Consider the following 24150-nt stretch of genomic DNA (forward strand, 5'->3'; position numbering starts at 1 on the left):
AGGTAGAGATGAGAAACTCAGTCCTATCAGCATTGAGTTACCTACCTTTTGGATAAATAAAGTACATTTTATTTATCAGCTGAAATTGCAAATTGTTAAGACTATAAAGAAAAATGGATTTTTTTTCCACACAAGAAAGCAGTTTACTTGGCTTTACTTCTCTCCATATCTAATCTTTGTGAATTGCTTTCTTAATATTTTTCCCACGTGGGCCTTCGATATTTATATATTCTTTCACTATTTACTAGTGTTTCTTTACTATGTGTAGTGGAATTTGTGTGCCTAAGCCCTTCTTATAATTTTCCTGTCTATTCCATGCCCTGTCCGTCTGTTTGAAATGAAAGGCTAAACAGGGGTAATTTGTGACTTGGCTAGGAGCAGGAATGGTCTCACTCTGCTCCCATTAGTTTCCCAAGAAAGACTGAAGACGAGACAAGAAAATGGTGACACTGAAATGCCATTTAAAAAATAGTTGGTTGAATTTAGAAGATTGATTTACTCCTGTATGAAGCAAAATCGTGGAAAGGAGTATAAGAAGGAAGAAAATGGTCCATTCAGGTTATTTATTATTGTGCCATTTAAATTATTAATGAATTGGCAGTATTTTCATTTATCCAACCACAATGGAAAATTACATAAAAACCTCCTAACTAAAAAACATTGAAAACTCAGTCTCTACAGGAGATGATTAGCAGCATGTAGAGACTGTCAACTTTGGGTCACAAGTTCAAATCAATGCCCATTTTTAGCGACAGAAGGGTTTAAGACTGTTCAAGGCCTACTTGAAATAGGTCTCAGTTCGGGGCTGAGCACACAGGAGTTCAGTTCCAAACCTCTAATTGGCAACCTCAGCAATGTGAGACCAAGCATGAAATAGCTAGAGATATTAAACTATTACTCCAGTCTATCTTCCCAAAGAAGTTTGCAGTAAAGAAGCAAAGGCACAACTGAAGGCCAAGATAAAGGACACTTTTACTCAAGATAGTTAGGAGACTTGGGGCCAAGTGTCTGTTCCTCCTTTCATTATCTCTGTGACCCTGAACCTTGTTGTGCCTCACTTTTCTTATCCTTAAAGTGAGGAGTGATAATATCTGTCCTATTGGCTCCAAAAGCAACATAGCATATTGGATGGAGAGCCAGCCTCCCAATCAAGAAGACCCAGATTCAAGTTCTTTTTCCTCTGAAATAGGCTGTGTGAACCTGAACAAATTGATTAACCATTCAGAGCCCTCAAGCACCTGTCTGAAAATATGAGTTTCAGAAGAGGCGCCAGAATGCATTAATAGAAGGTGTGTCCTCTGCCAGAAGTTCCCCATATGGGAGAAATCACAAGAGATACAAAGAGAGGTAAAGGTCAGTCCCTGCTCTCAAGGAGTTTATGAGGAAACTGAAATCCAGGGAGGTTGTGACTTTCCCTGGATCACAGAGCTAAAAAATCTCTATCAGAGGATTATTAGGAGGATAAAATGACCCATGAAAAGGGAAAGAGAACAAGCATTTATTAAGTGCCTACTATGTGCCTGGCACTGGGCTAAGGACTTAATATATTTTATCTCATTTGATCTTCACAACAACTCTGGGAGGCAGGTGCTATGACAAACAGCTTATGTCACTTTGCCCAAGATCACACAGCTAGGACATGTCTGAGACTGGATTTGAATTCAGGGCTTCCTGACTCCAGACATAGTGCTTTATTTACTCTGCCACCTAGTAGGCTCAATAATAATCAACCCTCAATCTTTTGCATTAATGGAGGAGAAAGTTGGCATAAATAATCAAAATCATAAGCCAACTGTTTCACATGTCATCTGGGTAACCCGACTATGTCCCTGTTTCCCACTAATAAAGTTTCTTGGCTGTTGATTGCTGCAGAAGCAAAGATGCAAAATAGAGTTAGCCCTTCCACTTCGCAAGGGTTAGGGGCACAATGCCCCTGTGATCTGGAAAATCAGTGTAAAAAAATTAGACTTTCCCTTCATACGAGAGAAGAAGTCTGATATTTTTTCTTTTTCTTTTATGGGATGTTTAGAGCACCTTATTGTAATATATGGGTTGATATTATATAATACCGTACATATATTTTATGCATTTCTGAGTTTTTAAACTTTTTCTGTGTTGTCTGCTGGTCTTTGCAGGTCATCTGCAGCTTCCACAAAACTCTCCAAAATTCCCATTTAATTTCTTATACTCGGGGGCAGCTAGGTGGTGCAGTGGATAGAGCACCGGCCCTGGAGTCAGGAGGACCTGAGTTCAAATCCAGCCTCAGACACTTAACACTTACTAGCTGTGTGACCCGGGGCAAGTCACTTCACCCCAATTGCCTCACCAAAAAAAAAAAAGTTAATTTCTTATACTCATCTGCAATATAGCAAAACTATGAAGGGGAAAATTTCAATGTGGAAGGGATAACTGTATGTATAAGAATATTTCATCTGAGAGAAGGGGTAGGTGGGTCACTCCCTCTAGTAATGTGAAGAATAAGTATCTTAGTTAGATTTGAGACAGTAATGAGGAGGCTGAGATGAAGACAAAACAAAAAGTTGACAAAAACTAACAGTTAATCCAAATCAGAGTTTTTGAAGTCACCCAAAGGTCCCCAGAGGTCAGAAGTCTGTGGTCTGTATGGATTACTCTTCATGGAGGATATCTAAGAGGAGAGGTCTATATAACAGTCTAGAAAGCATCAGTGGTGATGATACAGTAGCTATAATAAAGATGGGAATTAGGATTTATATGTAAGATATCTATTTATATGTATATTTACATTTATATTTTATAGGTTTCTATAAACTTATATATAACTATATACGTGTGTGTATGCATGTATGTATATGTGTATATACATGTATATGTATGTGTGTGTGTATCAGTTGGGAGCCATCATTCAGTCCCAGAGTCTAATATCTGGGTGGTCAAGTAGAAGAGTTTGTGTCTAACTCTCTAGCCTAACTCCCAACTAAGACATATATATAAGCTAAATGTTAACTTATTTTAAGTACTTTTCAATACATACCTGGAAAGTTTCCTTTTCAAAGAGGAGAGAATGTTTACCACATAGCCTTCAAATCAGAATTTTATAAGAATTATTTTAGTATTTAAGAAATTGTCAGAACACCACAGAACTAACTGGAATGGCCAACCTTCCTTGTCAATAAAGCATTTTTAAATACTCTTTTAATACTCTTCCTTTTCCTTTTAATACTCTTTTAATACTCTTCCTTTTCCACTCATTTCAAAATCCTTTCAAGGAGAAATGCTTTACAGACATAGTCTTACTGCTAGTGTCAAAGAGGTAGAAGTCAGAGTATCATAGGTTAATAAGTTTTAGGGGCCTTCGAGATTATCTAACGCAACCCTTTAATTTTAAAATTGATGAAACTGAGGCCCAGAGAGATAAAGTTACTTGCTCTAGTTAGAAGATGAGTCCAGATTTGAATCCAAGGCTCATGATTCCTAGTCTGGGACGCTTTCCATTATATTGGTCAGTCAGTAAATAAGCATTTATTAAGTTCTTACCATGTTCTTGGCATGGTGTTAAGTGTTAGAGATACAAAGAGAGGTAAAAGTCAGTCCCTGCTCGTTTATGAGGAAATTGAAATCCGGGGAGGTTGTAACTTGCCCTGGATTGCAGAGCTATTAAATATCTCAAGTAGGATTTGAACCCAGGTCTCCCTGACTCTAAATCCAATGCTCAATCCATAAGATAAAGGTTGGACTAGATTAAAACACTTCAATTCTTTGAAAGTTCTTTTCAACTCTGAGATTTGGCAATTCTATGTTACTATTACAAAGCAATGTGCTGAGTTCTAAACATTATGAAGATTAAAAAATAACTCCACTTCCTCTCTCTCAGGCTTCACATTCTCATGATGGGATATGACCTGAATAGAGATAATAAGTATGAAGCAAAGTAGAATTTGACAGGGTCTTCAAGACCAAGTGTTCAAAGAAAAATTTAGTAGGAAAAAGCACTTTTACCTGGGGGAGATCAAGAAGGGTTTATAAAGGACATGATCACTTAGCTGAGTCTTAAAGGAAGAAAAATAGTGATGAGCATGTTCTAGCCATATGTGAAGGCAGAAACCTGCAAGTGGAGGTCAGGGTGTAAATGGGATCAGTGTGAATTGAGGCCAAAAAGGGGGCCTGTGACCAAACTGTGTAAAGCCTTAAATGCCAGGTTGCAGCATTTGTATTTTATCCAGTCAGCACCTGGGAGCCAGTGATGATTTCTGAGAGGGAAGTAACATGATCACATCAGTACACTAAGATTATTTTGACAGATGTGTGAAAGATGGATTGGAGAGGGGACAGTGTCATCAGTTTTCTCTTGTCTAATAATGTTTCATGAATGAAGGACGTTAGAATCCCAGACGTCATTTTCTGTGGTTCACAGCATGATATTCGATGTTCAATTGAGTGTGCCTTCAAGGAATTTTTACCAAAGTATATTTAACACCCACCATCCAACATAGGAATTGGTGACAAAAATTCATCCTACATAGCCTGTGTTATACCACAATCTGGCTAGTCCAGCTGTTTGAAGAATGCCCTGCAATGATGAAAAGAAGAGGGAGAAATCCAAGCCAGGAATATTTCAATGGTAGAGTTCCAGTATGACATCTGCAGGCAGCTCTGAGAACTGAAGCGTTTTCTCATTCAGCAATCCCTGAGGTGTGCTTATTGAAAGGAACTTGATCATTGTACAGGATGGGGAGTCTTACAAACATTAAAGCTAGTTATATATTAAGTCCATATAAATTTATGCACTCATAAATCCCAAGAAAATGTGAGTTGTGAGGAATAATCATTATATGGCAAGCTTAGTAAAAAAAAAAAGGCTTATTGACCAAATCATGATATATTTGTACAAAGCTTTATACCTTACAAAGCACTTTAAGGTCCTTAATATTTGGTCTTCGTAACAACCATGTGACATAATCAGGGAAAATTTTGTTGCCCACAATTTAGAGCTGAGCAAGTTGAAACATTAAATGATATGCCCAAGATCACACAACTAGTAAATGCTAGAACCAGGAGTACAGATGCTAGTCTGGTGCTCAGAGGCACAAATAGGTTAGGGCTACTGGGGCGTTGTTTCAGAGAACCAACCCTCAGGAATTATATGCCATAGTGATAATCAAGCCAATGGCCCTCATGCATCAAAGTACCATCCAGAATGATTCCACCTATTTCTTGGAGCCTAATTTTCCCCACTATCATGACCCTTACTTACCCCCTCCTCCTGCCTCCTTCCAAGGATCAGAGAGCTAGGGGTCATTGACCATGCCATGAGCAGCCTTTCTCCTGATATGATTTCAACGAACCAAGACAGACTCCTCTAAGTACTGTTCTTCCCCCAAACCCAAGCACACCCCCATAACTGAATCTGTCTCAGGTTCCAGAATTCCTAATTACAGCTCTACTAATGATCTTCCTATTATACTCTACTGTCTCTCTTGAAGATGTCTTCAACTGGGTAGGAGAGCATTGGTATTACAAGAAGGAGAAATGTCATAGCTAAAGGCACAAAATAAACTAATAAATGAATTAAAAGTGTTTGATAAGCACTTAATATGTACAAGCAAGGTAGTCCCTGCTCTCCAGGAGGAGACAAAACACAGAGGAGGGCTCAACTGATTAGAAAATCAGGTGGAAAGGTACCATTTGTGACCAAAAAAAAATGGTGAATACATCTTCTTTAATGTTGTTTTTATTGATAAAACCATATTTGTTTCTGATATTGAACCATTTGACACTGCCAAGGATTTTCATGTCAAGAACTTTCTTTTCTGGGTCTTAATTAGCGGTAGCTAGTAAAAAGACAGGAGTTGCAGCATCTGCCCATTGGTGGCAGGTAGTCAGTGGTTGGGTGTCATGGTTGAGGTGGTGGAAATGGTTTAACTCAACTATTGCAAGATATTTCATGTTTCTCTTTCTGAGTTCTTTGCTGCCTCAGCTAGACTAGCTTTCCCACTCCAATGGTTGGCTGATAGTTGGTGAGGATGGATGGCCCCCTCTCCGAATGAGTTGTTTTCCTTTGAGAAGTTGCCTGGAAGCAAAGCAAATAGTCTGGGGTAGGTGTGGAGTGCTACTGTTCCTGGAGTCCTTAGCATTACCTGCCTGTTGATGACAGTTGATCAGTCATTGGTGATGATGGTAGTGAATATGACTGGAACAGAGGGCTATTTTTCAGGGAAGTGAGAGGTATTTATATAGGTAAGTGTATGCATGGAAGGCTTTAAATACCAGACTAGGGAATTTAGATTTGATTCAATAGGTAACAGGTAATTAGAGGCACAGAGATGTAATGTTAGAGCAGAAAGGGACCTTAGTCCAGGAATTTTTTTTTTTTTAGTGAGGTAATTAGGGTTAAGTGACTTGCCCAGGGTCACACAGCTAGTAAGTGTTAAGTGTCTAAGGCCGGATTTGAACTCAGGTACTCCTGAATCCAGGGCCAGTGCTTTACCACTGCGCCATCTAGCTGCCCCAGTCCAGGAATTCTTAACCTGAAATCTGTGGGTTGATTTCAGGGAGTCTATGAACTTGTATGAGAAAAAAATTACATTTTTTATTTTTACTAACCTCTCACTTAAATTTAGCATAAACTTTCCAAATGTAAGCAACAAAACAGTATTCTGAGAAGGGATCCATAGGCTTCACCATACTTCAAAAGGAAGTCCATGATATAAAAAATGGTTAAAAGAACCTGTGACCTAATCCATTCTTTCCCAAAACTGTATTTGGGTACTTACTGGGGGGAAAGGGAGTGGGGAATTGTTACTGACCTGAATAATCCACCCATGAATCCTAATGAAAATTTAAAGTGGCAAATACAACTGGTCTCTGTTATATTGTCATTTAGTCAAGAAATATTCATTAAAGAGGCAGCTAGGTGGCATAATGCGTAAGGCACCAGCCCTGGATTCAGGAGGACCTGAGTTCAAATCTGGCCTTAGACACTTCACACTTACTAGCTGTGTGACCCTGGACAAGTCACTTAATCCTCATTGCCCTGCAGAAAGGAAGGAAGGAAGGAAGGAAGGAAGGAAGGAAGGAAGGAAGGAAGGAAGGAAGGAAGGAAGGAAGGAAGGAAGGAAGGAAGGAAGGAAGGAAAGATTCATTGAAAACATTATACATAGAAATTACTAGAGATTAGATTTCAGCAAAAAAATGAAGTCTCACATGTTATCCTTAAGGACTAGATGAAGAGCTATGGGCTAGACGACAGGACTATTTAAGTGAATCCAGAAATGGTTGAACAGCCAGACCTAGAGATTTGTAACTAATGATTCAATGTCAGTCTGGAAGGAGGTCTCTAATGGCATGCCCCACGTATCTGTGCTTGACCCCATGCAGTTTATCCTTTTTATTAATGCCCCAAAGACCTAGTTTAATATTTGATGGCACACTTATAAAATTTGCAGATGACACAAATCTAAGATAGTTTGCTACCATATTGGTTAATAAAACCTAGATCCAAATAAAAAAATCAATAGGTTAGAAGATTCAATTGAATATAATAAGATCAAATTTATTAGGAATAAACATAGTTTTATAAGTAGGTTGAAAAATCAATCTCACAAGCACAAGATGAGGAAGTGTGGCTTGATAATGTTCATCCGAAAAATCTAGAGGGACTTCAAGCTCAATATGACAGGCAGAAATGTTAATGTAATCTTAGCACAGTTTAGAAGAGGCATGGTATCCAAAATAAGGGAAGTGTTAGTCTCAAAGTACTCTTCCTTGGTCAGACTACATCTGAAATACTGACTAATTCTGAGTTCTATGTCTTAATGAGAACACTGATGAGCTGGGAAGCTTCCAGAGGAGGGCAAACAGTTTTTACTTCAAGATTATGTCATATATGTATTAATTGGTGGAATTAGAGATGTTCATCCTGAGGAAGATTTGAGGTAAGAGGGAAGGAATAAGCATTTATTAAGCACCTACTATGTTCCAGGCACTGCACTAAGTATTTTACCAATGTTACCTCATTTGATCCTTACAACAACCCTGGGAGGGAGGTGCTACTATTCTCCCTATTTTATAGTTGAGGTAACTGAGTCAGTCAAAGGTTAAGTGACTTGTCCAGGGTCACATAACTAGTAAATGTCTAGTGAGTTCAGATTGAATTCAGGTCTTCTTGACTCCAGGTCCGACATTATATCTACTGTGCCAAATAGCTGCTGCTGGGGGAGGAGGGGGGGGACAGGTGACAGGGAACATGATAGCTGTCTTCAAGTATCTGAAGAACCATCATGTGGAAGAGGACAGAATTAGGAACAATGGGTGGAAATGAAAGAAAAGCAGATTTCTTCTCTCCTCTCTCTCTCTCTCTCTCTCTCTCTCTCTCTCTCTCTCTCTCTCTCTCTCTCTCTCTCCAGGGAAATGAGGGTTAAGTGACTTGCCCAGGGTCACACAGCTAGTAAGTATCAAGTGTCTGAGGTCAGATTTGAACTCAGGTCCTCCTGAATCCAGGGCCAGTGCCTTATCCACTGTACCACCTAGCTGTCCCAGATTTCTTTTCAATGGTAAGGAAGTACTTCTTTCAGATACTGTACAGCTATCTAAAAACTGAATTGGGCTCCTTTGGTAAATGGTAGATTTCCCCCTCACTATCAAGTGTTTAAACAAAGTCTGGAAGAGCATTCTGAGAGAATGTTGGACTAGAGAACCTTTGAGATCCCTTGCAATTCTGGGAGTCTATGACCTGATCCAGTTCTTTCTCCAATGTCCAAACCTCAGTCCTTAGCTTTTGAGGACCCCCTTGGAGCTGCTGTAACAGGGAGGACATAGGACTCATTTTATGTGAGAGAAGAGTAAAAAAAATCACCAATAAGTATTTATTTATTATGTGACTTCCATGTGCTAGGCACTGGGTATACTGAGCATAATTGAAATAGCTCTTCAATGAAAGTTCTTTAAGAGCTTCTTGAAATACTTCAAGAAGTATTTATTCTTCCTGAATAGGTCAGGGGCAAGAACATATACATTTATACATACACAGGTAATAATCATATTGAATACATATGAATATGTTTGTATGTTGCTGTTCAGTAATTATTTCAGTCATGTCCAACTCTTTGTGACTCTTTTTGGGGTTTTCTTGGAGTGGTTTGCCATTTTTCCTTCTCCAGCTTGTTTTACAGATGAGGAAACTGAGGCAAACAGGGTTAAGTGATTTGCCCAGGGTCATACACCTAGTAAGTGTGTGAGGCCAGATTGGAATTAAAATCTTCCAGACTCTAGCCCCAGTGCTCTATCCACTGCACCACATGTACATGCATACTTATGTACATAATAGATATGTACATATATATATGTATATATATATATATGCATCTTTATACACCATGTGGGAGATTAGGAAAGGATAAATGTCAAAAGCAACCCTTGAGCTGAGACATGAAAGAAAGTAAGGATTCTTAGAGGCAGAGGGCAGAGGTAAGCAGTAAATGCATTTCTAGTACGGAAAATGTCTATACAAAAGCACTGAGATGAAAAATGAAATGCCATTTTTGAGGAACAGTGGGAAAGCCAAGCTGACTGCAGTACACGAAGGGAGGTAATGTTTAATAAAGCTGGAAAGGTAATCTGGGGTCAGGTTGTGAAGGGTTTTAAATGCCCAACAAGAAAGAAAGGAATCAAGAAAGCAAAAGAAGAAGTCAAAAATTATTTTGATCTTGGAAGATTAAAAGACTAGGGAGATAATAATAGAAGATGACTAGGGACATGTGATAGAAGTAGGGAAGGTTGAAAGGGGTGCTAAAGGTTGCCAAATTAATTGTGAAATAGCCATCACAGGCCAGTTAACATTTGCTTGCATCAATACATAATTGTACACAGAATATGCCTTTTGCTTTGTGAACACCAAACTGCTTAAATTGTTCATTTGTATTTATTCTCCTATTTACAATACCCTTTGCTTACAGATGGACCAAGGCAAATGGACATTTTCCCATGTCTATATTCCATATACTAGTTATATCCATAGGTATAGTACTGGCCTGTCTGATTTACCAATGCCTTCTTCTGTCATTTGAAGATTCCTTTACTTTCTCCCAGAAAGTGTTTACCATGACACTATTAAGAAGGTGTTCTGCCTGAGTGAAAGGTGCAGAATTAGGCCTATTCTGAATTAGATATTAAATTAACTAATTTAAGCAAATCATTCCTAATCACTGCCATAAATAGTTAATATGGAAATTCTTTCGCTTCTGGAAACAGTACCATGCTTGGCAACATTTTGTCTCTCTTTTCTCTGTTTGATGAGGTTGAGGTTGCTCCTGGGCTAATTTAATCCCTCATGTACAAAATATGCAATATAACTAGCTCCTGCCACTGTCTGCACTATCTTAGACCTTTAATTTCCTATTTCCTGGCTGAGGAATATTTGCAAATTACATCTACCAATAGAGCACTGAAGGGTGAAAAGTAGCTGAGGACCTGATCTCAAATCAGACACCCAACATAGTTGTTGAGTGCCTTAATAGGCAAAGTTTCTAGTGAGTCACGGGAAATTTGGTCACTGAATGGAATTCAGAAATTGTTAAAGGAGAAATAAAAATATCTGAATTAAATTTCCCAAGCTTCAGTAACAAATAAGTGAGTAACGAATTTATAGAGGGCTGCAGATTTTTCTTTCATTAAAAAAAAAAACTAAGAAAAAGTAAGTATATAAAGCTTGAATCATAGTACTCAACAAATCTTAGAACTGCAAAAGTTACCTTAGTAAATCTAACTTGAAAATAATTATCAGCCTTCCCCATTACTAGTAAAAAAAAAATCACTAAAGTTTCTTTGGCTCCCTTCCAATGGTTAAGTATTTCAAGATTTGGTTCACCCCTTTACCACTTTCAGAGTGTGGAAGACCCCATAGTCTAATGAGAGGTTATCCAATATCAGGTGTAATAAGCATTACTTATAAGTTCTTGAATGTTATAATAATGTTAATAATGACACTCAATTATGTAATGGAAGGAAGTAGTTGGAATAGGGGAAAAAGAACTGGGTGAGGAAATCTACATTTTCCAGTCAGTTCTGTCATTAACAAACAGAGAATTTGGTTGTTTTTTAACTTCAATGGGCAGAGATCATTAAGCACTGGACTTGGAATCAGAAAAAAATCCATCAGAAAAATCCATCTCTGTGGTTTAGTAGCAGTGTGGCCATTAGCAAATCACTTTCCCTCTCTAAGACTCAGTTTCTTCATCTTAAATTAGGATTATAATAACTAACATTTATATAATACTTTATGGTTTACAAAGCAATTGATACATACATGTATATGTATATTATATATACATATAATATAGATGTAACTTCCTGTCATCCTCACAGCAACCATGTGAGGAATATGATATTATTAAACTGAGACCATGAGAGATTAAGAGAGCTGCCCAGGAGAGAGGGGGAGAAAACAAGTGTTTATAAAGCACCTTCTATGTGCCAGGAACTATACTTGACAAATAGTATCTCATTTAATCCTCAGAACAATTCTATGAGGTAGGTACTATTATTATCTCCATTTTATACATGAGGAAGCTGAGGCTGAGAGAAATGACTTGCCCAGGCTCACACAGGTAGTTAGAATCTGAGGTCATATTTGAACTCAGATCATGTGACTCCAGACCCAGTGCTCTCTCTATCTACTGTGCCACACAGTTAACTAAGTGTCAGAGGCAGGATTCAAACTTAGGTCTTTCTGATTCCAAGTCAAATACTTACCCACCATGCCACCTAGCTGCCTTCAGGTACTTTACAAATATTATCTCATTTTTTCCTCACACCAATCCTATGAGATAGGTACTATTATTATTCCCATTTTTCAGATAAGAAAACTGAGGCAGACAAGGATTAAGTGACTTTTCCAGACTCATGTAACTAGTAAATGATCAAGATCAAGTTAAGTTCAGGAGTTCTTCCTCACTACTAGGTCCAGTATTCTCTCCACTTTAACACTTACATGCTACCTACAGTGCCTCCCAAGCAGGGCTGTGAGAATCTAGTAAGATGTATATAAGCACATTGTTTTTAAAACTTAAAATTATAGACATAAACTTTGGCCCAGGGTCCCCAAGATATCATGGGTTCACATGGACCAGAATCAATCTAACTGACTGACTGACTCAATTCTCTTTGGTTCATTGTCCTGATCTGGAGGACTCCAAGAAAGTCTCTGAAATAAGACTAAGAATTGGACTTGACTTGACCTTGGACCCAAGATGCTTGTCTAGGTTTCCTCAAATGTGGCTAAGATGATCCCAGACTCCAGCAAAGGCACTCTATATACAACATGGGTATCTGATAGTAGATAGCCTTTATCTTACTCTAGCAGAAAATGCATAAGATACAAGGACTTACAGGAACTCATGAACATAGACAGCACTAAAATAGCTCATTAGACTCCTGCCTTACCAGTTCTAGTACTATTATACAGGGTCAGACTGGAACCAGAAACAGGGCTAGATTAATAATGAGGCACCTAAGCCATGGGTCCTTACCATTCCCCTCCCTAGGGTCTGGATTGGTTCCAAAGCTATGAGAGGATTTGTCAGCAGGTATGGGTTAATGTCATCTGTAAGGACTGGCAGAATTCAAGTATAGGAAGTCAAGCTCTTCATGGTACTGCTTTCTTATCTATCTTGGTCTTTAATTCTTTCTTAATCATGTTTGTTCTATCTTTTCTAGTTTGCCTCTTCATTCTGCTTGATAGAAGAGCCAGAAATGAAATAGGATTTGAAGTTTGCCTTCTTTCTGACTGCTCTTTTGCTGTCAATAGAATCTTTGATTCTTATTACTCTGAAACTACCTAAGGAGAGCCTTTTCTGTTGTTCTTAGCATTTCTCAGCAGCTTTAACTCGGTCTGGGCTCGTAGCCTTTCTGACTTAATCATGACCTTTTGGGTTATGTATACTTCCCTTTTGTATTTGTCCCAGATTATAGGTTTTTCCTTTCATATCCTCCAGTGGCCTTTTAAAATCCGAATTCATCAGAGATCATCCTACACTGCTACTTCCTTTCTTGAGTCTCTGTCCATGGTAGCATAACTATCATTTCTCAGAACTCTTTGAAATCCACTTTCCTAAACTGGAATTCAAATTGTATTTAAATAAGGTACCTATTACTACCAAGTTTACAAGGAGTATTCTTTCCTTTTTTGTTTGTCTACATGAAGCAGGTGTTTTTGTTTCCAGTACTCCATCATTTTTTGTAAGTAACAGCAGATCCTGGCCAGCCTGAGTGGGGGCCAGTGCATTAAGGGGCTTTTGTGGATTCCTTAGTGATTTAGAGAGTACAGAATCTGGGTCATGACGTGAAAAATGATTAAATGTCATGGTACCAAGGAGGAGAAGTGTTGTCACAACTGTATTTATGTCTTCTGCTATAGCTTCACATGAGACTCCCGGCCCTCCCCTGGGTTCTGTTGCCTCCCCCAACTTCAATGCTCCTGAACAAGTTTTCTTTCTGTCACACTGCTTTTTCTAGTTCTCGACTTTGCACCCCACAAAAATCCAGATGCAAATTAAGGGAAATGAATTACAGCAAAAAGTATATGATATTAAAGCTAAACAATCTCTTCTTTAAAGAGTGCCTATTTTATGAACTATTCAACAGATTTACCATTTAACTGAATGCACTAAAAATAGATAAACAAAGCCCTGTTACTGTGGTCTGTCTACTAGAACATGAAAATGGCTTTACTAAAGAGAACTTTATGTTCAAATCAATATCAACAAATACATCCTAAGCCCCTGAGTGCTGATTGTCATAGCATTTTTCTAGCTACCAGGACTGCAGGATAAAAATATGAGCCATGATCCCTGTCACCAAGGAATTTACAATCTAGCACTCCCAAAATGTTTTCTGCTATATTTTACATATATATATATATATACACACACACATATGTGTGTATGTGTGTGTATATACATATACATGTATATACACATATATATGATGTCATATATATACTATGATGTGTGTTATTCTATTATATTGGGGTTATTTTCTGCTTTGTTTTAATTCAACAGGTTATTCCCTAAAAGAACTAATAGTTAGGCATTCAGAGAGGTTCTGCCTCTGAATATGTGTAACCTTTTCTTTTTAACATTTTATGGTTCCTTCTAGAATTTATAATTATATGATAACAATGAGCTACAGAAAACATATAAGAATGGAAATTTTCCCTCTTATTCACAGCAGTTTTAGAAGCCTATTGACAATATATCTAAAAAAAAACTTTTAGTGTCAAAAATGGTACTACTTTGAGTGCAGATATCCATTAAGTTAAGAGCCTCTTGGGTAAGTAAGCTTTGCTTGTTCATACTGTGTCTGAATTGCCCCTGATAAGAATAGGAGTATATGTTTATTGTTCACTTAACTTTAGAATACTTACCCGAGTCCTATAGGTATTCTAAACCTAAAAATTCAGTGCTGGTAAGATCTTTTTTAATATTTCAACCCCTCTTCATCTTCTACATAAAACAGCAGACGTTCAAGTTGCCCACCATTCTGCATCATGAACATTTTAGTGCTGCAGGTTTTTTATAAAGGTACCTCTCACTGGTGGACAGCTAACACTGTACAAATAGCAGAGATATCTACATGCTCAGTAAGTGGCAGACTGAATTTATCATCCTGTGTGATTGATAAGAAAGGACATTTATTGTTTGCTAGGTAATATTCCAGAGGATTCATCTGGAGGTGATGATTTCAGGTCCTAGCCGCTGGCATTTCCCACCTAGTTAGAAGATAAAGCACAGATGAGTTATTACATAGTTGCTCTGAACAATGAGAAGCCCCTGACCTTATTAAATCTAGTGTCAATGAAGTAGAATAAAGGCTAAAAAGCAACCAGTTTACTAGAGGGATAGTAATATACAGCTATGTTGGGGGTGGGGAGAAGAAATTATTGTGTTGAAACATTCTGGGAACAACTTTAAAGAGGTCAGTCAGATGGTTTGGTGAGCAATATATTCTTTAATGACCTTTCTGTACTAAAAGCAACAAATTGGCAAATTGCATGTCGCTCACCAAATAATTGTACTAAATTGTGTAATTCCCAGAGGTATTCCATCATTATTTCTGAAGAGAGAAGTTGCCTGACTATATCACTGCAGATTTAGCATAGTGTCTAGCACATAGTAGGTATTTAGTAAATGTGAATTGATTGATTCAGAAACACAAAGATTTGCAGAAGAAATCACAAAATCAGATTTTCTTAGCTTTATTATCTAACTTTACCAAACTTCATGGGAAAGGATAGGGAAAGAATGAAAGCAACTATTTTTTTTCTTGATTGTGACATTTATCACAATTTTCTAACAAGGGTTTATTTACATTAATAGACAATTTTGATGTTAGCCAGTAAAGTATAGGAGTTGACCATATACATCAGAGTTTCTATAATCCAAGTGGCTTTCTGGGACACACTGTGTGAATCCCTTTTTGCACAAGATTAATCTATATTTCATGTCAAATATTGAGTCACTCTGAGAGTAGCTAAACTGAAATATACTACAACCAAGCAGAATTATAAAACAGCATGTGGGTAAAGAATCATTAGCCTCTTTGGGGCAGTAATGTATTAATTCAGTGGGTTAGAAAAAGGTGGACATAAGCAATTGTTCTAAGAATCAGGAAACTATGAGATAATATATGTCCTATGTATCACTCCATAGATATTTCCTAATGTGTTTAGTTCACAGTAGAAGAACCTCTTATTTCATGTGATATAATTATTAATACTATAGCTTGCTAGGTGGTATATTTTGAAAGTAAAGCAGAAATAGCAATGTTAAATATAAATGTAGCAAATGTCTTCTGGTTCTCTCTTTCAGGGTCAAGCCAGCTATTTCTCCCTTCTCAGTGTGACAGGGATAACCCTGAGGAGTTGGGGTATCTCTTTTTTATTTCCATTAGTTTGAAACCTGCTGTGTTTCTCCCACTCTTAGGGGCCTATAATTAATATCTCAGTCCCATATAAACACTTAACACTGGTTAACTTTTACAAAGCAATATTTACTTAGAAGATAAAACATTTCTTCCAACACCTTAAGGGGCATACTCACTACATCACCATACACCAGTCTCTGGAGGAGTAAGGTCAAAACACTTTAAGACCAAATTCAGATCCAAGGGTGACATGGGTACTGAACGAGTCCTCATCTCAATTTCCCTGGCCTGAGTTTAGAAGGTCATTTCTGGGGGTCTCTCCCTTGTTCCTTGGGGCATCTATTCTGTGCTGGCTATAAAATCTGTGGACTCTGGAACTCTGAATGCCAAATATATCTCCAGTCTTTTCAAATTCACATGGTCATGAAGGGTCTATTCCCTTCACCTAGAATAGAAAATGATGAACACAGAGCCCAAAGATCCAGGCCCATGTGATACCACAGAGCCTCAGAGAGGGAGAAAGGCCTAAGGCATTTTCCCTTAGAATGTGGTCTCTCACCAGACACCATGAGCAAAAGAGAAAATTCCCCCAAGAATGACTGAAGCAAAAGAGGAAATTGCTAATAATGACAGACCTATATGAATTCCTCTAAAGTCAATCAAAGAACCTCTTTCACCCATGGTTAGTTACTCAAAACCAGTTATAGAATTTCTATACATGTTACAGCACAATCTATCCAAAGAGCACTTCTTTTAAATGTCATCATGATCCTCCCAGAAGTAAGCTCTCTCACATCCTCTACATTGAGTGTTTTATCAGCCAGGAAACTCCTGGTATCCAAGCAGGTGGCAGACCCTCATTTAATAGGGAGGAAATAGACACTGCTCTAATTCTCTGGTTTCCATTTGATCTAGTCATTCTATGGGGTTTTTTAAGTGTGTAATTTTTTTTTCTTTTTGAGGGGCAATGAGGGTTAAGTGACTTATCAAGGGTCACATAATTAGTAAGTGTCAAGTGTCTGATGCCAGATTCAATCTCAGGTCTTCCTGAATCCAAGGATGGTGCTTCATCCACTGCACCACCTATCTGCCCCCAACTTTGTCAATTTTTAAACCCAAAGGGAATGAAAGAAAAATCTGTACTAGCTTGTATACTCTTAATCCCTTGAAAATTCTAACAGAGAATTGCACAGAATAAGTGAATTGGTAAATTGACTTTGCTCAGTTGAAAACTGCTCCTCAAGAGGCAAAGCATTCCTAATGGGAAAGTTTTTGTTTACCATGAAATACAGATTTTTAAAAACAGTTTTAAAATGATTGTTACTGATATAACAGACTAGGGTAGTTCTTAGATTTCTGTGGAAAATATATGCGTGTATACATGTATTTATGTTTAAACTACTCCCCTTGATGTGTAAATAACTTACTTAAAGCCACATGTGTGTCTTCCAGTAGTATGGACATGTTGAGTTTGAGTTATTGCAGAACATCCAGTTTAAAGTTTCCAAGATGACTGATAAGGGAAGAGAGGAGAGAGAAAGAGAGACAGAGAGACAGAGACAGAGTATAAGAATCAATCATTTGAATAGAAAGGATAATTAAACCCACGGAAACTGATGAAGTCACCCAGTGAGAGAGTGTAGAGAGACAAGAGAAGAGGCCACAGGACAGAGCTTTGGGGTATATTCATAATAGGAGGCAGGATAAAAATGATGAAACAACAAAGGAAACTGTGGAGTGAAAGTCAAGAGAGAACAGTGTCATGAAAAACCTAAGAGGAAAAAGAATTCAGGAGAAAAGTGTGGTTAATAGTATCAAATACTTCAGAAAGGTCAAGAAGGATAAGGATTAAGAAAAGGTCATCATATTTGACAATTAAGAGATCACTTGTAACTTTGAAGAGAGTGCTTTCAGATGACTGATGAGATCAGGAGCCAGATTGCAGAGAGCTAAAAAGTTAATGAGAGGAGGGGAAATGAAGGCAACAAGTGTAGATAGCTTTCTACACCACTAACTGCTTTCTGAAAAATATGTTTCAAACCTTCTAGAAATTACAACAGTATAATTGTCTTCTGTGTAAACTATTATTCATATAAAATAATACTTTCTAATCAATTCTTATTTATCAATATCATATGCATATAGTTTAATCTCATCAAGTCAGAGTAAATAACCCTTGACAGCTGTTTTTCATAACCTTAGTATAGAAACAACTTTAGTGCCTTTTTAAAGAAAGGAAAAATGTAGAATGAAAGTTGGAGGAGATGGTAAGATTTAGTGATGGGGTAGACTTGAGAATATTTGTAGAATTTAGGAAAAAAACTAATGCATAGGGAGAGATTGGAGGTCAGAAAGATCATTATTTATGGAGACAATGTCTGGGAAAGATGGAGAGGAGGGATCAAGGATAGACATAAAAAATTTGACCTTGGTGAGAATGGTCATCTCTTCATTCAAGATTAAAGGAGAGAATGGAAGATGATAATAATAAATGTTCAACACATGCTTGTTGACTAGCTAAGAAATTTTAAATGGTATTTATCTATCAGAGTATCATGAGGTTGAAGATAAGTATTAATATGGAAAAGGAATAAAGAATACAGTGAAAGGAAGAGTATAAAACAGTATATCAGTGAATTTTACAATGATCTTATGTCTAGTTAAATTCCTACTGGTCATAATAAACTTAACTAAACTTAATAAATATAGTTTAAAATAATGAGAATGAGTGTTTATGGAATGTGAGTTTTTTCAGGGTATATTAACTTATACAATGGAAAGTAGCTTGGCAACAATGGTAGAAGTAAACAGAAAAAAATTTTAAAACAGAAATTTATGTTTGACACAAGAAAATGAGGGTAATTTGAGAAAAAAAAGGACCAAATATCAATTTAGATTTTTATTAATAATTGAAATTTATTAATAATAATGAAAATTCACATTTACATAGCACTTTACATTTTTTAAATTCTCATATAAACTCTTTGAATTAGGCACGTATTAGTGTCCCTACTTAACAGATAAAGAAACTGAGGCTCAGAGTTAGTAAAGACATACCTAAGTTTGCACAAATAAGTGGCAGTACCAGTACTCGAGCACAGGACTTCTCACTTCATTTCTGAATTCAAATTTACTTTAAAGAAAAATATGTAAACATTAAGTTAAGTCGTATAGAAAAACAGAGAAACAAAGCAAAGCTTGCTTCACCTGACTCAAATAATTTGTTTGTTTGTTTGTTTACAGAATGCCAGATTCACCTGGTGAAGTCCCAGAATATCCTTTGTTTGTTTCAGTCAGTGATTGGCTGGATTCAATTAAAATGGGCCAATATAAGAATAACTTTATGGCAGCCGGGTTTACAACTTTGGATTTGATTTCAAGAATGAGCATTGAGTAAGTGGTATTATTCTTGCTACCATATTTAATTACATTGCATTGCTGCATTACTGAGATCTATACAGCTGCATGATATACCTAGTTCACCATGACTATAATTGCCATTCCAATGGCTAAGGTGACATTTGCAAGTCTTTCTTTTCCTTTAGCAACTCTCCTGGTAGAAATTGGCTATTCCATAACATAGGTAACAATGAAGTCTAAATGTGTGAATAAGTGTCAAGCTCCCCAAGGCTGTACTCTTCCCTGAATGGTGATTACTCATGACTATTCATTTTAGGGGTTATTTAAAATAATTTCTATAATAACGTCTTTCTGAAAAACAAAATTTTATTCAAACTTTGTAGAAATTACATTAGTCATTTGGATCAAGTATTAGTCATACAAAATAATCAATTCTAATATTTGGGGGGGAGGCAATGAGAGTTAAGTGACTTACCCAGGGTCACACAGCTAGTAAGTGTCAAGTGTCTGAGGCCGGATTAGAACTCTATTCCTCCTGAATCCAGGGCCAGTGCTTTATCCACTGCACTACCTAGCTGCCCCTCTAATCAATTCTTATCAGCATCCTAGTGTATATACACTATGTGTGTGTATATATATATACACATACATATGTGTACAAACATATATACACAAAGTATAATCTCATTAAATGAGAGTTCTGCCTTTATAATGACCTCATCGATTATTTTTCATTGTCTCTACTTTTATCCTTTGCCTTGTTTTTTAGTATAGCAACTATATCAATGTATATCGAGTACAGTATCTTAACAGGTAATTGTTCTTGTTTCAAGTAAATATGAAGAACAAAACAAATAATGCAGTGTCCTGCAGAGAATGTACTGTGTTTGTGATTCTACCAGTACCAGCTAATGTCTATGTTTGCACAAAGTGCAAATTGGTCTTCATCCTAGAGGAGAAACTGAAATGCCTATAAGAAAGCATTTATACTCTTCAGGGAAATTTGAGTTGAGGAGAATGAAGTGTTCCTTGAAAGAATGAACTAAGGAAAGATATCAACAAGAAAAAGGATATGAATTTCTTCTCATCTATATCAGAAGTACAGAGGGTGGAAGAATGTGACACAAAGGAAAGGAAGATGAATTAATACTTAGAACCATTCAACAAGTATGAAACTTCCTTTAGAGAGGTCAGAGCTAGACAACATCTCAAAGAAATGTTTTGGGCTCAAAGAATGATGTGGACCTGCGGCTATTATCAGGTGATCTATCATCCAGTGAAGTCAGAAGAAAGGGCACACACAAACACACACACACACACACACACACACACACACACACACACACAAACAAACAGAATACGAGTATACTAGTTGTAGCTGTTAAGTATTTCCTCCTGAAGAGTATGTGACACAGCGATCTGTAGACTTGACATGAACAACAGAGGCATCTACTGTCTTCCCGGAACATGAATCTCAGATGTAATGGAGAGTTTTCCAAGATTTATCAAATGTGTTGAACACTACCTATTTTTTGGTGATTTATGTGGGTTACAGTGATTCCACCAGAAAGTATCTGGAAATCATAGCTAAAGGTTAGGAATTCCTGAGCAAGAAACTCAAGATTTTAAGAGGAATACAAGTAGAGTTGTAATCACTTGCACCAATTGGAGGTTAGGGCTTCAGAAGACAAAGACAGATTTGGACAGTGAACAACTGCCTAAGAAGAAAGTAGATAAGAAAAGAAATTTGTACTTTTGGACCACAACTTAAATATAAAAATTATGAGCTCTTTACCAGAAATGAAGTGTACCAGAAATGGCTGAGAAAAACAATTTATTTGTTATGAGACTTTTGTTTTACTTTTCTTATTAAGGGATGAGGAGGGAGAAAAAATACTTGTTAATTTTTAAAAATAATTTTAAAATATGTTTTCTTGGCGTCTTATGAATCTAATCAAGAGATCTTTCTACCGAAAATAAAATGGGGGGGGACAGCTAGGTGGCGCAGTGGATAAAGTGCCAGCCCTTGAGTCAGAATGACCTGAGTTTAAATTTGGCCTTAGACACTTGACAGCTGTGTGACCCAGGACAAGTCATTTAACCCTCCTTGCCCCACCAAAAATAAATAAATAGATAGATAGATAGATAGAAATGGGGAAGTTGGGGGAGGGTGTGATTGACTAAAAGGAAATGGTGCGTTAAGGAAATGTCATAGACACGATGTGTTTATATTTTAGCAAAGCATTTGACAAAAATTTCTAATGCTATCTTTGTAGGCAAGATGTTACAGTGACTAGATAATATTAAGAAGATTTGGAACTGGGCAGCTAGGTAGCGCAGTGGATAAAGCACCAGCCCTGGATTCAGGAGGACCTGAGTTCAAATCCAGCCTCAGACACTTACTATCTGTGTAACCCTGGGCAAGTCACAACCCTCATTGCCCCACCAAAGGAGAAAAAAAAATAAAACAAAACAAGATTTGGAACTGGTTGAATGACTGGTCCCCAAAAGCAGTCCATTAATGAAATGTCAACAGGAAGAGAGAGACTGCTTTACCACTTGGGGGATATTGAAGAAGAATTCACTGAAAAGACCTGGAAATTCATATAACCTAAACAATTCAAAGGTATCATGAGAGGAGTAACCAACATGAACTGATTCTTTGTGTATTACACTCTAAAAGGTTCCAGGGTTGCTAATTGTCATACCGTGTTGTAACATAGTAGATTTGCATAATTACCTCAATTGTACTTCTTGAAATATCTGAACTCCAGTTCTAAAACATATTTTTAGAATGTGTAAGTACCTGAATTTGAATATTCTGAGCTGTGTTCTTGTCACTGAGGTTTCTTCATTTGTTTGTTGGCTTTTATTCTTAAAGAGTTACATTTTGTTTTTATCAGTTGTTGTCTTTGACTAGCAAATGAATCAATCCTCTTGTGCAACTAAGGTCACTAGACCTATTTTTTTTTTCCTTTTTCTTACAGTGATATTAGAAGAATTGGGGTCGTACTCATTGGACACCAGAGAAGAATAGTGAGCAGCATACAGACTTTACGTTTACACATGATGCACATACAGGAGAAGGGATTTCACGTATGAAAGTTCTAGAAACAACTGTGTTTTGTGCCTCAGCATTTCTAAAATGGAAGATATTCTCTCTCCTTTCTCCCTTCTGATTCTCCCAACTTCACAAACTACAATCTTCTGTTCAGACTATGAACCCATTTTATGTTTATGCTTCCAACTTGGATTTTTAATCACACTGCATAGTTCTTCCTTCAATTACTTGCCAATACACTGGCCCACTGCAGACTGTCGCTACACACTGGTAAATAACTCAGCATGGATATGTAACTTTGTATAACCATATTGGGGAAATGGTCCTAAAAGCAATAGCCCATTTGCCCAGGTGTGGCTTCTTAATTGATGTACTTACAATTCAGTGGTAGATGGGAAAAAAAAGTAATTGACTTCTTTTCGTGTTTTGTGATCATGTAGTTTTCAATTTGACATAAATATTTATTTTATAGTTAACTAAATTTAACTGTATGGGTCATACCTTATTTTATCATAGTTTAACTGCTGGTAACTAGTACCTGATCATGCTAGGATTCTTTGCATAAGTGACCAATAATTTCATATAGTAAATTCTTGTTATTTGTAGGTATTTGGGGGGAGGGGGAAGGGAGAGAAAAAAAATGTGCTTCTAAATCCTCCGAGGCCCTGAGTTTAGCTTTCTTTTTTTAATCAGCATCCAACACTGCTATATCATTTATTGTTTGTTGTAGTTTGTTAGCCATTTTCCCTTTGATTTTTAATAAGTATATTATGAAAATCATCTCTGGAAAATCTATGAGCATATGGCACTAATAACTTCCATGTAGGTTGAGAGAGAGAAACATAGGGGAACATATAATTAAAATATTGCCTTGGGTTTACCTTTAGAAGTTTGGGGGGGGGGGAGAAAATCATTATCAGAGGAGGAAAGGAATTAATTATTCTTTGTTTAAATACCTTGAATGAGATATAAATGACATTCCTAAAATTTAGAATTATTTTATACCAACACAGAAGTCTATGCAGATAGATGATACCAAACTGATTATTACTAATTAACATGACAAGACTTTGAGATTTTTTATCATTTATTCCAAAAAAAGATTACATGATCATGGCCAGCCATATTTTCAGAACCTTACATGATACAAGTATGCTTTTCTGCCTCAAAGGGAGCATGTCCAGGTTTATCCAGGTGCTCATATGCAAATTAAATGTCAATCTGTGTACTTTGGGAGGGATAGTAATGAGGAGACCCATGGCTAGAATATACCAACCTTGTCATATTCTGAATACTTTCGAACATAAATGCACCCCCAAAAAAAGCTTATGCAATACATTTCTCAGTGGCTTAAAGCTCATTCACCTTACTGTTATAGGCCTAGCACCCCAAAAGTTGTCTGGGGCCATTAAAGAACCTTCTCCTTGAGAAACTAAACCAAAGGACAGACACACCTAAAGCGATAAGTGGAACAGGATTGGGACTGAGCTAGTTACAGGACCACCACCCTTCATTCCAGTCTCCTCCACCCCTGGGGAGATAAGATTAGGTGTGGCTGCTGCCTTTGTGGTGGGAGGAGGAGAGAGATGGCTAGAGAGATCCACAGCCACCCCTCACCCAATTCCCCCAGCTACCACCAGTGGGATATGGTCCTCCCTCAGTAAGGGAACTTTCCACAGTCAAATGATCACCCCCATCAGTCCTCTATAAAAGTATCTGCCTGTCTCCTGCTCAAGGAGATTGGTATCTCAGAGCTACTCTCTGTGCCATGCCTTCTCCCCATGAGAAGTCCAAGGATTTCTCTCCTGGTTTCCCTTCCCCAGCCCCTAAAT

The 24150-nt window shown here is 37.3% G+C and overlaps 1 protein-coding gene across 7 annotated transcripts in view; it reads left to right on the top strand.

Moving 5' to 3' along the window:
• Positions 1–23927, top strand: part of EPHA6 (EPH receptor A6) — a 1203504-nt gene extending 1179577 nt beyond the window's left edge. For all 7 annotated transcript variants that reach the window (XM_043994222.1, XM_043994223.1, XM_043994224.1 and 4 more), the window contains 2 exons: positions 19141–19290; positions 22245–23927. In XM_043994222.1, coding sequence (XP_043850157.1) covers positions 19141–19290; positions 22245–22359 — 265 coding nt within the window. In that variant the 3' untranslated portion in view covers positions 22360–23927. The remainder of the gene's footprint in view (positions 1–19140; positions 19291–22244) is intronic.
• The last annotated feature ends 223 nt before the right edge of the window (positions 23928–24150 follow it).

This window comes from Dromiciops gliroides, chromosome 3 (assembly GCF_019393635.1).
Source record: "Dromiciops gliroides isolate mDroGli1 chromosome 3, mDroGli1.pri, whole genome shotgun sequence".
Taxonomy (NCBI): domain Eukaryota; kingdom Metazoa; phylum Chordata; class Mammalia; order Microbiotheria; family Microbiotheriidae; genus Dromiciops; species Dromiciops gliroides.